This window comes from Miniopterus natalensis, chromosome 12 (genome assembly GCF_054644295.1).
Source record: "Miniopterus natalensis isolate mMinNat1 chromosome 12, mMinNat1.hap1, whole genome shotgun sequence".
Classification (NCBI taxonomy): Eukaryota; Metazoa; Chordata; class Mammalia; order Chiroptera; family Miniopteridae; genus Miniopterus; species Miniopterus natalensis.
The window spans coordinates 70,302,639-70,318,270 of record NC_142092.1 but is presented as its reverse complement, the minus strand read 5'-3'; the positions used below and the strand labels follow the sequence as shown (position 1 = coordinate 70,318,270).

The window sequence follows — 15,632 nt, the reverse complement described above, 5'->3', positions numbered from 1 at the left end:
AAGCAGCTGTGGCAGGGACAGCTGGTCTCTGGGCATGTGTGTCCCTCATACCTGTGTACCAGGCAAGCAGCTACAAGGAGGCCACCACCAGCATGGGGTAACTCCCGTCCGGTAGCATGTGTCTTATCCTGCACTGGGTTTGGCTACATGTCATTTAGATACCCAGCAACTGGTGTCTACTTCCAGGCCTTCAGGCAAATGCTGAAGCCACAGTGTCCTCAAGGTAAGGCCTGAGCACTCAGCCCTGGGACATGGAGAGCACAGCCAGTCACAGAGGTCACAAAGAGCGAGGAACTTACCCCACCGCTGCTCTGAGCTGAAAGGCCACCAGGGGCAGCTCCCACCAAGATAATATCTGCACAGGAGAGTGGAGGCCACGCTCCCAACTACAGAATGGGTTCCTTATATACTCGGCTCTCTAACCATGCTGCAGCCAAGGGCTGGAGTCCCAAAGCTTGGAAATAGCACACATTTGCTCTGAGTTGCCATTTGCCCCAGCCTCTCAAAAAACTCAAAATTGACACAGAAAATGTACTGTTGACATTTTCTTGCCTCTCTGGTGCAAGCTATAGGCCCCAACAAAGATTGCCTTGTCAACGAGGTTCCAATTTTAGACAGCCTACCAAGGAGCCTCAGGCGCAAAGCCAAGCTCGTTGTGAAACATAAAAATCCCTTTAAAATTCACCCACTAACAGTTCCAGGATCGAGGATGCAAGTCTGACACACACGTCCCCAGCAAAGTGACAGGGTTGGGCACTTGGGCTTCATGGGACTCCATAGGTGGGTTGAAGCCCTTTCCCAGCTCCCAGAGGCCAGCGAGGTGGGGGGCTGCTGCGTCTGACTCCCCACAGAGGGGATGAATAATAAATGCTTCCTGACTGAAGGAAATAGGACCCAACGGACCTCTGCTCCCCAGAAAAGTGAGGGATGGTCTGGGGAATTCCAAGTGCCTTTCTAAGTCCACAGAATCACTGATTCTCAAGACATCCCTCATTTTTCTCCTCTGAAGCAGTGGAGGTGGGGAAACAGCCAAGTGTGAGGGCATCTGGAACATGGGCTCTGGGTTGGCCTCTCCGGGCCTTAATGCCTCCATCTGATAAAAGGGAGCGGGCCAGTGATCATGAGCACCAACTTCTTGGGAAACCATTGGCTGGTACATAGCCACCTGCCAGTATATGCTGGCTTGGATGGACTTTAAAAGCAAGTCCCAAGGAAACTTTTGCACTCTTATGGGAACCTCAGGCAGTGGGTGGAGTCACAGAATTGTGGAAGGTCATCAGGGAGGACTTACCAGGTTTTGCTTAAACCCTTTTCTCACCCTAAAGACTCCCCCAAATACTGTTGGAACCAGTAAACGAATTCAGCAAGGTTGAGGGATATAAAATCAACACACAAAAATCAGTTGCATTTCTACACCCTAACAAAGAACAATTCAAAAAGGAAATTAATGACCCATTTACAATAACATCAAAAAGAATAAAATACTTAAGAATAAACCCAACCATGGAGGTGAAAGACTTATACACTGAAAACTTGTACAAAACTTTGGTGGAAAAAAATGAGAGAAGATACAAATAAATGGAAAGGCATCCCATGTTCATGGATTGGAAGACTTAATATCAATACTACTCACAGCAACCTATAGATTTAATAAAATCCCTATCAAAAATCCCAATAGCATTTTTTGCAGAAATAAAAAAACACATCCTAAAATTCATATAGAATCACAAAGGACCTCAAATAGCCAAAACAATCTTGAGAAAGAACAGGTTGGAGGACTCAACTTCCTGATTTCAAGCTTTCTACAAAGCTACTATAATCAAAACAGTGCAGTATTGGCATAAAGTCTGACAAATAAGCCAATGGAATAGAAAACAAAGCCCAGAAATAAACCCTCAGGTATATGGTCATGTGATCTTCAACAAGGGTGCCAAGACCACACAATAGAGAAAGGACAGGCTCTTCAACAAAGGGTATTGGAAAACTGAATGCCTACATGCAAAAGAATGAAGTTGGACTCTCATCTCACACCATATATGTATATTAACTCAAAATGGATTGAAGACCTAAATGTCAGTCCTAGAACTGTAAAACTCTTAGAGGAAAACATAGGGGGAAAGCTTTATGACACTGCACCTGGTGATAATTTCTTAGATATGACAACACCAAAGGTATAGCCAACAAAAACAAAAATATTCTAGTGGGACTACATCAAATGTGAAAACCTCTGTGCATCAAAGGATACAATCAACAGTGAAAAGGCAAAGTGCAGAATGGGAGAAAATATTTGCAAATCATATACTCAATATGGGCTTAATATCCAGAATATATAAAGAACTTCTACAACTCATCAACAATAAAACAAATAATCTGATTAAGAAATGAGTAAAGGACTTGAATAGATATCTTCAAAAATTACGTACAAATGGCCTATAAGCACATGAAAAAGTGGTCAATATCACTAATCATTAGAGAAATGTAAATCAAAACCACAGTGAGATACGACCTCATCCCTATTAGGATGGCTACTATTAAGAAAAAGTAACAACAACCCAGAAAATAACCAGTGTTGGTGAGGGTGTGGAGAAATTGGAACCCTTGGGCACAACTGGAATGTAAAATGGTGCAACTGCTAGGGAAAACAGGATGGTGGTTTTTTGAAAAATTAAAAATAGAACTACCATATGTCCAGCAATTCTGCTTCTGGGTGTATATCCAAAAGAACTGAAGGCAAGATCTCAAATTGATATTTGCAAACCCATCCATGTTCACAGCAGCACTATGCACAACAGCCAAGAGGGGGAAGCAACCCCAGTGCCCATCAACAGAAAAATAGATAAACAAAGTGTGACACATACACGTGCTGGAATATTACTCAGTCATTAAAAGGAAAGAACTTCTGACACCAGCTACAACATGGACAAACCTTGAAGATATTATGCTGAGTGAAATAGGCCAGTTGCAAAAAGACATATTCTGTATGATTCCACTTATATGGGGTATCTAAAGCAGTCAAATTCATAGAGACAGAAAGTAGAATGGTGGCTATTAGGAGCTAGGGGAGGGGAGGAATGAGAGCTGTTCAATGAACGTAGAGTCTCAGGTTAGCAGGATGAAAAATGTGTGATCTGTTGCAACGTGAATGTGCTTAACTCTTTAAACCATATGCTTTAAGATGGTTAAGGTGATAAAAACAAAACGAAGCACTATTTTCTCCATGGCCAGGCATCTACAGCCCAGAGGGACTGTAACTTGTCCTTTCTTGAGGGAGAGAGGAAGTAGACCCAGTCACAGGACCATACAGTGCTCTACACTGACCCACTCAAACATTTTGGGGTGGGAGGAGATATGCTCAGGTTTCAGTAAAATGTAGATTTGGGGGGCTTGATTCCATGCTTGGTGTATCAATGAATTTCCCACCTGCCAGCTCTCCTTGGAGATGACTTGAGTCCAAGGAGGGTCTCTGCCTTAGTGTGGATCAAAGGCCGTGCAGGTGCCCAGGGCTGGGGAGGCCACATGGCTCCCACGGATGCTCTGAGAATGTGCGCCATCAGGACAAGCCCGGAGTGCTCCTTTCTGCGTAAATTCTGCAGGAGGGCTCACGCAGATGAGCCCGCAGATGAGCCCACAGATGCAGGCCAGCATGTCCAAACTTTTCAGATCACATTAGCCCATGGCAGTTTCACAAGTTTCCAGGGCATTTGGTTGTGTAACAGCACCACTGACACAGCAGGCGCATCCACCAAGCTCATTCACCCCTTAAATAATGAGGGTCCCAGAAGCCCAGAGGCAGGAGATGGGCAGGAACCAGAGCATGTGCAGCCCTCTGCGAGGCCCGGGCTCCAAACCCACAGGAGAAGAAAGAAGCAAGTTGGTGGTATGTTCAGAGAATCTTCATTTTTTAAAACCCTCTGAAAGCTCCAAAGACATCCTTGATTCTAAAAACATTCTGCTATAGGGTGTGCAATCTCTCCTAGTGGTCTGGTCCAGAAGGCTAATATGTGGTGATGGTGGTGGCCGTGGTGTTGGTGGTGGTGGTGATGTGGTGATGAAGGAGGTGATGGTGGTGGTGGTGGTGATGAAAACCAATTTTCCAAGAATAAGAATAAATAAAAGGCATGATGCTCAAACCACATTTCACAAACTTGACCTTCTCTGAGGGTCTCATAAGCTCCATGGAAACTGCCAACCTTTGGGGTTCCTCTCCCAGCCTTTGGAATGCTGGGTAGGCCACAGACCATGCCCGGGATGCTCCTCAGAGGAAAGAGCACCTTCCTGGCTGCCTGGAGCCAGTTTCAAGCTGCTAATGGAAGCTCTGGGCCCACAGAGAGCGCCGGGCTGCCGAGCCGGGCATCCCGCGCTCCCTGCAGGGGAAGGGGAAGGACAGGTTCTCCTGGAGGACGCTCTGGAACCTCAGACGTACACCCCCCAGGGTCCCTCAGCACCGCCAACCTCACTCCAACCACACCCTGTCCTTACACTCACAGCAAGAAGACACCACTGCCTATCAGACGCCTTGAGTAGTGGCTGCAGGTGCCTTGGCTTATGGTGCCCCCATCTCCGGGGGCCCCGGCGAATTTGCACAGGGTGTGCAAAGCGACTGTGGCTAAAACCCAACTGGCAAAGGCAGCCTCCATGGAGGTGACTGTCTGTAGAAGATGGGAGAACCTTCCACCCTGGAGTAATTGAATCCACAGCAAGCACTTCACACCATCAGGAAAAGAAATTCAATTTCCTTTTGACCTGAAATTAATTTTCAGGAGAAAATCGCTTTATCGCCATGTCTCATGCTGAGCTTCCAGGCCTCCTGCTGCTCCGTAGAGGGGGCCCTGTCGGGGAACACCACGTCTGCCTCTGCCTCGGTGACCACACCAGGAGAGTGTTTCCCACCGGGGACCTCGATGGCCTTGAGGCCAACATGTGGGAAGCACGGACATCTGGTCATTTGGCTGCTGAGGGAACAGCATCCCCCCGCCCCCCGTTCTCCCTTTAGGAATGCAGGATCCAGGAAGCCCAGGGCTGAGCCAAGCAGCAAGAATTATTGCGAAACAGTGACACCTCTCAGCCAGGGTCACCCACCTGCCCCACTGCTGTGAGGGTGGGTCCCGGTGGGCAGCGGCAGGGCCCTGCCCACCCACCTTGGGCCAGAGCTGCAGTTCTGGGCTTGGGCCTCACTGGTCCGCACACTGCGACCAGGAGGCCTTGCCAACTACACAGGCCCACACATTCCTCCACCGCATCTGCTTGGCCGGAGCCCAACTATCTCCCATAAATACTTGGCCCAGCCCCGCACTCCGGCCTCAGCGTGTCTTCACATTGAGGGATAGGGCGCCAACCTGCGTGGAAGCCAAGACAAGATCTTATTTAGGAGAATATGAAATCCCCCTGGATCCAGGGGAATTCGGGATGTCTGCACAGACTTGTGGGGCAGCCCAGAAAGGCTTTTAGACATTGTCTAGCCTCGGTGCTACAGATGGGGAAACTGAGGCCCAGAGAGGCGGCCCCAAAGAAGGCTGGGGTGGGACTGGAAGCCAGGCCTGCCGGCTTCCAGCTCTATTGAGCACTGGGGGGACTTTTCCCCTGAGCTTGTGGATTCTGTGCTGACCCAGCTCCCTCCTGAAGCACATCAGTGACCCCGCAGGACAAGCCACCCGCCCTGATGACATTGAACCTGTGTGTCCTGAGGTTCAGCTAGTCTTCCTAAGGAGTAAGTCAGCCCCGCACCCCCACCCCACCCCAGGCCCTTGGCCCTCGGGATGAGCTTCTGGCCAAGGTCGTGGGGATGGAGAAGTCTCTGTCGGCTACCCTGGAGAACCTGGTCCTCTAGTCCTGCCAAAGGGCCAGGAGGCAGTGGGTGGGGGAGTCCGTGGGAAAAGGGGTGGAACATTGGAGGAGGCAGTGGGGTGGGGTGCTGTGCAGGAGTGTGGGCCAGCTGCTTTGGGTCCTTGGCTTGCCAACTGTCCCCCAGGGGGAGTCTTAGGGCAGAGGCTCCCTCATGGCATAGGTGCCCTTCATCCCCGAGCCCAGAGGCCCAAGTCACCAGGTCTCTCCACCATCTGTGTTCTTCTTGCCAAGACGTGACTCACCCTCCTTGAACATGTTCCTGGGACCCTCCTCATTTCCATGCCAGCTCCTTGCAGAGTGGCCACTGGTCCCACCCAGGCTACTCTCCAGTGCAGGCTGGGCTGTGGCTGCAGGTTCCTTCCCGACCCCCAACCTCAACTAGAGTGTGAGCTCCTGGGGGGCAGGGCTGCAGCTGCCACCCCAGAGCCGGCACCTGGCAGGCTCCCAGCTCACATGTGGGCATTAAGTCCAGAGCCAGGCTGGGAGGGGGCCGGGGAGAAAGCTCAGCATTGGCAATAGAACCTTCTGTTTAGAATAAAACACTAGAACTCACGGAGAACCCAGACTGGCCGAGTATGAGCGGACGGTGCCAGTCTCTGCAGGCCGGGAGCACAGCAAAGGTCTCTGCTTTTGTCCCCTCCCTCCCCCAAAGGCCCAGGACAGCCCTGGGGAGGAGACGGACGACACCAAACCCACTGCGGATGACTCGCAATGACTGTCTCTGGGTCCCTGTGCTGAGAAATCTGTCTCAGGGCGATAATCAGAGTTGTAGAAGGGGCGCTGTCGAGGGATGCTCGTCACAGGGCTCTTCCCAGGACAAGAAATGGCCCCGACGTCCATGGCCAAGCACAGGTGCCTGCAGAGCCGAGGGAGGATGGCGTGGCGTTCAGCGTGGGTCTCAGGAAATATTTAAAAGAACAAGAAATTGGCTGCAATGTTGCAAGAGAATGAAGCCATGGACTCAGGTGTGTACGCAGGCGGGTCCTGCCTCCGGGTTAAAATTCAGTCAGAGGTTAGAGAGGGAAGGAAGCCCCCGGAGCCTGCCTCTCTCTATCTCTCTCCCTCTGTGTCTCTCCCTGTCTCTCTCTCTCTCTGTCTCTCTGTCCGTCTGTCTGTCTCTCCCTGAGGCAGGGCTTCCTGTACTTATCCTCATTTGGCAAATGCTCCTGAGATTTTCAGTGACATGGTGATGCCCAGCTGGGCAGGCGAGCTTCACGCCAGCTTCTCCTGGCATCTGCTTTAGGGCCCCCGTCCCCTGCCCGGTCAGCAAAGGGAAGGCTCAGGGAGGCCAAGGGTCACGCCTGAAGGGGTGCTGTGGAGTGAGGTCGCACCCGGGCCCCAGGCTGCAGTTTGGTTGGAAACAGAGGGGTGCGCACGCGTTTATACAGCAGTAAAATCCTTTCTGACAAAGCCAGGAAGCCAGCTCTGGAGGGTACAGTGAGGAGGGGCTCCCACACCCTAGCCCCCCTCCCCCTCCCCGAGTCCCCCAGCACCCCCTGCGCCCCCACCCGTGTCTGCCCGCCTGTTACCCTGGGGAGAGATTCATCTTGAAGTCTGGCCTCTGCTGCCACCAGCCCCGCTCTGCAGCCCTGCAGGCCACGGAGCAGCCGGACAGCAGGGCCAGGCCCGGGGAGGCAGCTGGACCCACAGCCCGAGACCAAGTTCCAGGTGCCTCACCGCAGCCCCTGGCCGAGCGGGGCGTGCTCCCACCTGGTCCTCTCCCCAGCCCCGAGCCACACGCAGGCTGAGCGAATCCAAGCCTCACAGCTCCCCTGCCCGCTTCTCAAACCAGTGCCCCCCCAGACACGGCTAGAGGCTACACGGACCCCGTGAGCTGCAACGGGACAGGCTGGGTGCCACCAGGACCTCAAGTCAAGCTGTGTCGCTCTCTCAAGGTGCCCACCCTCTCTGGTCCCAGCAGGCAGCTTTGCACCAAGGAGGCAGGAAGCAAGCTAGACAGAACCCCCCCCCCAGCTTCCTGTTCCCCAGCACAGCCCCTGGAGAGAGGGCGGGAGCGGAGCATGGCCGCCTGGGCCCCGCTTGCAGAGCTGCCTTTATCTCAGGCTCCCTGGCAGCCTCCTTGCCGATGTCATCGCAATGCTGTTTATTTGCTAACAGGACACAGACTCGGTCCGACCTCCAGACCCTCTGCCGGCCAGGATGGCTCCCGATCAACGTTCCCTCGCACTCTCTCAGCCCAAACCCCCAGATGAACACGTAAGATGAGAAAAGGGCTGTCTGTCTGTCCGCCCAAGCCGTCCTGACAGTCACATCTGCTTTTTGGACACGTATTTGTGAGCTCTTCATGTTTTATTGGCTGGGCGGCCTTGGGCGGCCCACCCAACCTCTCTGAGCTCAATTGGAGGGAAAATCTGTCCTCTAGGGTAACGTGGACCTGGCCGTGACTGCTGCCCACGTGACTGCCACCCCTGCTTGTGGGTAATCCTACAGCAGTGGCTACCCACAGGCAATTCTGTCCCCTGGGGACACTCGCTCATGTCTGGATACTCGCTCATTTTTGGTCATCACAACTGGAGGAGCTCCTGGCATCAAGTGGCTGGAGGCCTGGGTTGCCCAGACGGCCCCCAACACAGAACATCTGTCCCAAGATGTCAGTAGCACCGTGGCTGAGAAGACTGAGATGAACCTCGCACACTGTCATGAGGGTCAGTGGGGCAATCTCGAGTCGAAGTGCCTAGAACAGTGCCCGGTACAGTGGCCTGAAGCTAACAGTGGCTGATGTTACTTTCATTGCCTGTTCCTCCCCTTGGCCTCGAGAACTCAGAGTGGAGATCACAGTATCTAATTTCCAACAAGGACACGGAGGCCCAGGAAAGGGGCGGGCTGACCCAGAGCTGGACCAGGACCCTGGCCCCAGGGCCTCTGAGGAAGCCAGTTCTGACGGAGCCCTGACATCGTCCACAGTCTCAGAAGCTTCGGGTCCTGGGTCCCGGGCTGTCTGAGCTGGCGGGTAGGGGTGCTCCTCAGGCTGGCAGTGCTCCTCCGAGCAGCCCCGCCTCCTCCCACAACTGCCATGCTGGTGGCGGGGGGGGGGGGGGGACACACAGAGGGCACAGAGACCTGCCGGAACGCAAATGCTCAGCTCTTTCAGCCCTGCTGTTCCAAGGAGGCAGAGGAAAAACACGTCACCCTGACTTGGGAGGGTTGCCCTGCACCTCCGAGGAAGGGGACACCGTGGGCAGCTGTGCAGGTGGCAAGGCCGAGGCTGCCTTCTTAGCAGAAGCTTGGGACTGAGCCCCAGGGTGCCAGGCACCTGGTGGAGCTCGGTTGATGGCCAGCTTAGACCCATCACCCCTTGGAGGTCCTGACAGCTGTTGGGCAGCCGTGGTCCCTAGTTCACAGTGAGGACCAACGCCCTGGGAGGTAAACAGAGTTGCCCAAGGACACTGGATGTTCCCAAGTCCCAGCCCTAGGTTTGCATCCTTTCAGTACATGGCTGCCCAGCTGGTACCTACCAGGTGCCCGGCAGCTTTCACCAGCTTATGGGTGGAGAAAGGGAAGGCCTCATTGCTCAGGTCTGTATCAAGCACCTCCTGGAGAATGGCCCGGCTGTGAGTGAGAACAAAGTTGGTCAGTCAGTCAATCAACAAACACTTGCTGGGCACTCCTGTGTCCTTACTCTGTGCTGGGAGGACACTGGGGACAGAGCAGCGAGCAGGACAAGTCCCTGTCCTCATGGTGCAGACCCAGAGGACATGGTATTAATGAAAGCACACCAACATGAATATACACCAGTCAGCTAGGAAAGCACCCTCGGCACTAGCGAGGAAAGAGCAGCAGACCCTGGTGGAAACCAGACCCACACACCCGCTCTCAAGGTGCTCCTTCCTCAGCCGGGTGAACCAAGGCCCGGGATAGTCATCTATCCAACACCAGATAAGCATCTAATGCCACCTCCATCCCGCAGGAGGCTAGTGTGTGAGCTCCCGAGGGCTGGGGCGCCCTCCTCACCACCCCTACCCCACGGTGCCCAGCATTCTGACTCATGCTTGTGCCTCCCTGTGTCCATGAACACCTTCCCTCCCTGGACACCTTGCCCCCTTGCCTCCCTCCTGGCCTTACTTAGTTCACTCCTCCTGCACCCTCCCCCCTCCCACCCACTTCCCCTGCCCCTGCCCTTAGTCATTCCCTCCAGGCTTTGCCCAAATGCCCCCGTTATGGACCTGGGTCTCCACGGGCAGCCCAAATTCAAACACTTGACAGCTCAAGTACACACCTACTCAGAGTTTCTCTGATTGTTCAGCAAGCACGCACTGTGCGTCTGCCATGTGCCCCTGAGCAGTGCCCACGAGGGCAGCTAGGACTTGGACTGGGCGGGAGGCCGGGCAGTCAGGACCAGCTGGGGAGGAGACGTTGGCACAGAGCTGCCAAATCGCAGGCGCCGGCTGGTGGCTTTTAACACGATGTGCTTGCCCCCTTGTCCCCCAGCCCCGGGGCTCCTCCTCCGAAGCCCAGCCAGAGGGACCTTCCCAAAGTGCACACCTGCTCAGGTGCGCCTCTGCCTAAGACTCTCCTGCCCGAGGGCCTTCCGGGCTGTGGCTCTTCAAGGGTGGGAACATTCTATAAATACTTAGAGAATAAATGAGTGAGTGAGCGAGTGATCCGCCCGTATACCCTCACCAGAGGTGTTTAGGGAGCGTTTAGAAAGGGGCAGGTGACTTCTCAGCGCAGGGCAGTATTCTCAGCCCAGGTAGCCGGTAGAGCCAGGGCCAGGCTCTGCCCACTGCCAGATTTACTACATAAATCTGAGATGGTATCAATGGCCCAGAGACACCTCTCAGGCCCTTTCATGACCCCTGAACCCTCACGTACTGACTCTCTGTAAGGTCAGTCTGATTATCACCTTAAGGGTTTGTCTGATTTTAATACTTTGAAATGATTTACCCTGCGGGGTATCTCTAGCTTCCCCAGATCGCTTAGCTAAACAGAATATTCCCTTCTGGGCCAGTGAGGGCTTCTGCCCCGGGTCCCAGTTGGAGGGACTAGAGTCAGGTCCCCAGGTGCACCCCGCCCTCTCCTCACCTGGCAGGGCCCTGGATGCTGATCATGCCCAGGTCCTCTGAGCTGTCAATGAGCTGGCACCGGAACTGCTGGTCCTGCAGCACCGTGGTAATGTGGGACCAGTTGTGCTGGGCCACAGCCCCGCCCACGGCCAGGTAGAAACCGTCCCCTGGAAGGGAAGCAGCAGAGTCAGAGCTGGATTGTGGGGTGGTGAGGCAGGGAGGGGGGGCGGTGAGGGTGGCCTGAGAACCCCGGAGTGAGAAAACAAATGCTCTTTCCTTGAAAGTGACTGACAACCAGAGCACAGTGACCTTCCCCAGGGCCCTGGATTCCCACTGCACACAGGACAAAACATGGGACCATCCCTGGGGGGGGGGGGGCAGGTATGGGACACCCCCCCCCCCCGGGGACTGCACATGCCAAGGGAGTACTTTTCTGGGAGAATCTGAGGCCTTCGCCACTTTTCAGAGGTTCCCACTCAGGGAAGGTGTAGGAGCCCTCAGGGGCACCTCTTACCTTCAAAGGCAGGGGCGAGCGGGGAGGCGTCGGAGCCGGGGGCCAGGCGGCTGACGGTCAGGTCGCTCTCGGTGCCCCCCCGTGGGTTCAGCATGCAGGTGTACACTGTGGAGCCTGCGCAGAGGAAGACCTGTCTGTGCCGGCCCGGAGCACGTGCGCGCTCAGCACAGGGCAGGGCACGCAAGGCTGGAGGACCGCATGGCAGGGTGCCCTGGAAAGGCCCTCGCTCAGTGAGCCACCACACCTGCGAGGGTGGCCGAGGGGGGGGGGGGCAGGTCACCTAGCCCTGTCATCCCTGCGGGAGAATCAGGAAGGAAGCTTCTTCCTTCTTGAAATATCTCGACATTGATGTCCCCCACCCCACCCCACCCACCAGGATTCACATCTCGCTCACTTGGGTGCTCCAAGCATTGTGCCAGGTGGCAGGGGCTCCGTGAATGTCTGTAGAATAAGTGGGTATATGATGGAAGCTGGGGGATGAGAGAACGGATGGGAGGTGGGGGGGTGCACGGGTGAGGGGTGGATGGATGGGAGGGCGGAGGGCAGGTGGGTGGAAGGGGAATGGATGAAGGGGGTAGATGGATGGAGAAGCGGTGGGGCGAGGGGATGGGGGGGCAGGTCAGTGGGGGGCAGGGTGACTGGGTGGGTGGATTCATGGGAGCAATGAAGGAGGCGAGTGCAGGTGCAGTGTAAGTGGGTAGGTGGGTTGGGTGGTCGGCTGGATCGATGGTGCTACGGGTCAAATCGTGTCCCCAAAAAGGTGTGTTGAAGTCTTCATCCCCAGTATGTGTGAACATGACTTTATTTGGAAATAGGGTCCTGGAAGATGTGATCATGTAAAGACAAGGTCATTAAGTGCTGGAGGAGCTCAGAGGTGAGAGGGTGAGCTGCCACCTCACCCCAGTGCCCCGAGCTGTGCCCATGGCGTTCTGCCCAGCTCTGAAGAGTGACAGGAGCATGACCCGCCCCGCGCCTCATACCTGGGGGTCGGCTGACATCAGCAGAGAACAGCCAGTCGGCAGCCTTCCTCGCATCCAAGCCCACCAGGTAGAACTTGCCGAAGTAGGACATGTCGAACACAGCCGCGGCCCCTCGGCAGGCCAGACACTCCCGCTTGATCTGAAAGGTCCAGGGGGCGGGTGTCGGGGGCTCTGGGACGCGCCTCCCCTCAGGAGCGCTGCCACCGGCTCGGAGCCTCCCCTCCACCCCCTCCAGCTCAGAAACACCGTGCCGTTCCTCTCGGCCCAGGGAACACTCCCAGGGTAGACCATAAGCCATAAGCCCGGACCCAGTGCTTTTAGAAGGATTACAACCATACGAAGTACATCCTTGGGCCACAAGGGGATTTCATGGGAAATCGAGCAGAAGGATATTGGAAAGTTCTCAGATAAGAGAAATTGAACAGCACAGCACGCTCCTAAATCACCGACAGATCAAGAAAAACAGCGAGGGGACTTGGAAAACACTGAGCTGAGTGACAATGAACCCGAGACGCATGAAAAGTGACGGGCTGAGCCGAGCTGTGCTCGCGGGGGCTCTGTGCCCGTCGCTCGGGTACTAGGGGAGCCCGCAAAGCAGGAGCCTAGGGGAGCCCACAAAGCAGGAGCCTCCCGCCGCTCGGAGAAACCGGGAAAGAAGAGCAAGCTAAGCCCAAAGCAAGCGGGACGGAGGAACGGCCAAGGTTGCAATGCAAATAAATGAGAGGGCAGGAAAGGAGAGAGTCGGTCAAAGTTGTTCTTTGAAAAGAGCGATGAAACTGGCAAACGGTTAGCTAGACGGGCAACGAAGGAAGAAGTGAAGTGCCAGGCTCGGGAGGGAAAGGGCGGCCTTGGGCGCCACTCATGGGGATGCAGAGAGTGTGGCGAGCGACCCGGGGCCACCGCTCGCCAACAGAATTAGACATGGAAGGGACCAGCTCCTAGAATGACACACATTGCTGAAGCTGACTGATGTAGAAACAGAAAATCGGAGCAGATCTACAACAACAATGACAAAAGATTGAATTCGTCCTTTAAAACGCCACACAAAGAAAAGCCCAGGCCGGGGTGGCTTCCTTGGTGAATTTTACCAAACGTTCAAAGAAGAATTAATACCAATGCTTCACAACTCTTTCAAAAAATGAAAAGAGTGGGGAACGCTCCCCACTACTCCCATGAGGCCAGCATTACCCCTGATGCCAAAGCCAAAGGTGTCATAAGGAAGCTGCAGATCCATGTACCTCACGACCTTGAGCGCAAACACCTGCGACGACAGGAGCAAACCCAACCCGACAACGTAGAAAAGGGATCACGCACCGGGAGTAGGACTTATCCCAGGAACGGGAGCTTGGCTGACATAAAGTCAATTGAGGTCATGCACCATATTAATAGAACAAAGGACAAAAGCCACATAACCATCTCAGTAGATGCAGAAGACGTGTTTGACAAAATCTGACGCCCGTTCATGACAAAAGCTCCAGGTAAGCCAGGAACAGAAGGGAAATTCCTCAGTCTGATAAAGTGTGTGCACAAAACCCCGCTGATGGACCAACCTCACTGTTATCACTGGAAAAAATTATAACAGCAAAGCTCCCACCTACTGAGCGCTTAGTGGGTGCCAGGAGCCTGTGTCATCTGCCAGCCCCTAGGGTGACTACTGTGTGCAGCCTCACACTCAGGTGCCAGAGGGGAGGGGAGATGACGTGTCTGGGGTTAGACAGCTGGAAAAGGCAGAGCCATCCATTCGGCCAGGTCTGCCTGGCAGTGCGTCAGTCCTGGGAGGCGACCCTGCATCTTCCCAGCTCTGCAGAAAGGGGTGCCATGTGGGTGGATCAGGGTGAGTGGCCAGTGGGAGGATTAATACTAGGAAAAGTGGCCAACGCGGTGGATCAGTCTTCTCTCCGGATTGTTCAGCAGCCTGGGTCTGCACACGCCTGTGCCCCGGACGCTGGGGCTCCGCCCCCTGCAGACATGCCACCCTTTGGGGAGCTCCTACCACCACGGGCACCTCTGCTTATGTTGCTGGGCCTCAACCAAAATCTGAAGCAGCTTCCTGGGCTGACTCGCGTCTACCCAGGCTCGGGAAGCTGCCAACGCTGAGAACAAGTCTGGGCGCGTCTGTGGGCTGGATGCAGCGGGAAGCCAAGTTGGCATCCCCTGCGAGCTCCCACGTCCTCACAGGCAGAGCATCCGCAAGCCTTAGGAGCTGCAGGTGCAGAGGCGCCAGACAGAGCCCCAGTCACTCCCCAGGATGCCGTCCAGGACCCTGAGCTTCAGATGCACGTGCCACCCACTCCACTTCAGAAGGCCTCCTCCAAGGCCTTTAACGGGACCCCCCCCACTGAAGCCAGCTTTGGGAGAATCATGGGAGTAATGCTCCTTCCCTTCAGGATGGCTGCACAATTGTGAGGCCTGGTGCAAAATGGAAGTGTGGGTCTTTGTTCATAAATATGAAGAGTTTCAAGGTGCAACCACGGAGCACTACACCCAGCCCAGGGTGCTTCTGATTGAGGGGCCCCGTGTGTCCACACAGGTCTCAGGCCCAGGAAGCTGGCTGTGCGGCCTGACCCTCAGGCACTGTGAGAGAGCCTCTCAAAGATGCTTCCCAGGCCTCCCTGGGCTCTGGGGACCCCCAGGCTCAGGCCTTGGCTCCACTGCTGCTCAGATGCCTGAGGAGACGTCACCCGGCCTCCTCACTCAGACCCGTGTAGCGGGGCACAGCCATGTTCTACTTGGCAATCGCTTTACAAAATTACAGAGGAGCTGGCACTGTTCCTGTAAACGCTGCCCATGGGAACGTCCCTGTGTGGTGCAGATGTCGGGGGAAAGCCCAGGCCCCAGGACCTTGTCTCCTCCACCCCACAGGCGCAGGGAGCCAGGCACTGGGGAGAGGAGCAGTGAGCCACCAGGTGCCCTGTCTGGCCAGCCTCACCCGCCCACTTGTGGAGGGAGAGGCCAGCAAGCAGGCCCCAGACCATGGACCCTCCCCAGCTCGGTCTGCTCTGCGTGTCCCCTCGAGGGTTTACTCTGAGGAGGGCCCACTGCACTGGCCCCAGAAGGAGAAGGTCATCATTCAGCCCCCACAACAGCTCTCAGTTCTAGACAGAGGCTCAGAGAGGTGAAGCCCCTGGCCTGAGGCCGCACAGCCAGACCCAGGCCCGCAGCCTTGAGCAGTAACACTGAGCTCGGGCCTGACTGCCGGCAGTCTTGGTGCAGGCAGAAGGAGCAGTGTGGGAGGGGAAGCATCACTTGGTCCCTCCTGGAAACTGAGTC

At 55.3% G+C, this 15,632-nt stretch overlaps 1 protein-coding gene across 1 annotated transcript in view; it reads right to left on the bottom strand.

Moving 5' to 3' along the window:
- SARDH (sarcosine dehydrogenase) overlaps nucleotides 1-15,632 on the bottom strand; it is a 39,637-nt gene that overhangs the window by 4,818 nt on the left and 19,187 nt on the right. The window contains exons 14-17 of the mRNA XM_016196563.2: nucleotides 12,363-12,501; nucleotides 11,383-11,496; nucleotides 10,888-11,035; nucleotides 9,321-9,414 (exon numbers count right to left, since the gene is read on the bottom strand). Coding sequence (XP_016052049.2) covers nucleotides 9,321-9,414; nucleotides 10,888-11,035; nucleotides 11,383-11,496; nucleotides 12,363-12,501 — 495 coding nt within the window. The remainder of the gene's footprint in view (nucleotides 1-9,320; nucleotides 9,415-10,887; nucleotides 11,036-11,382; nucleotides 11,497-12,362; nucleotides 12,502-15,632) is intronic.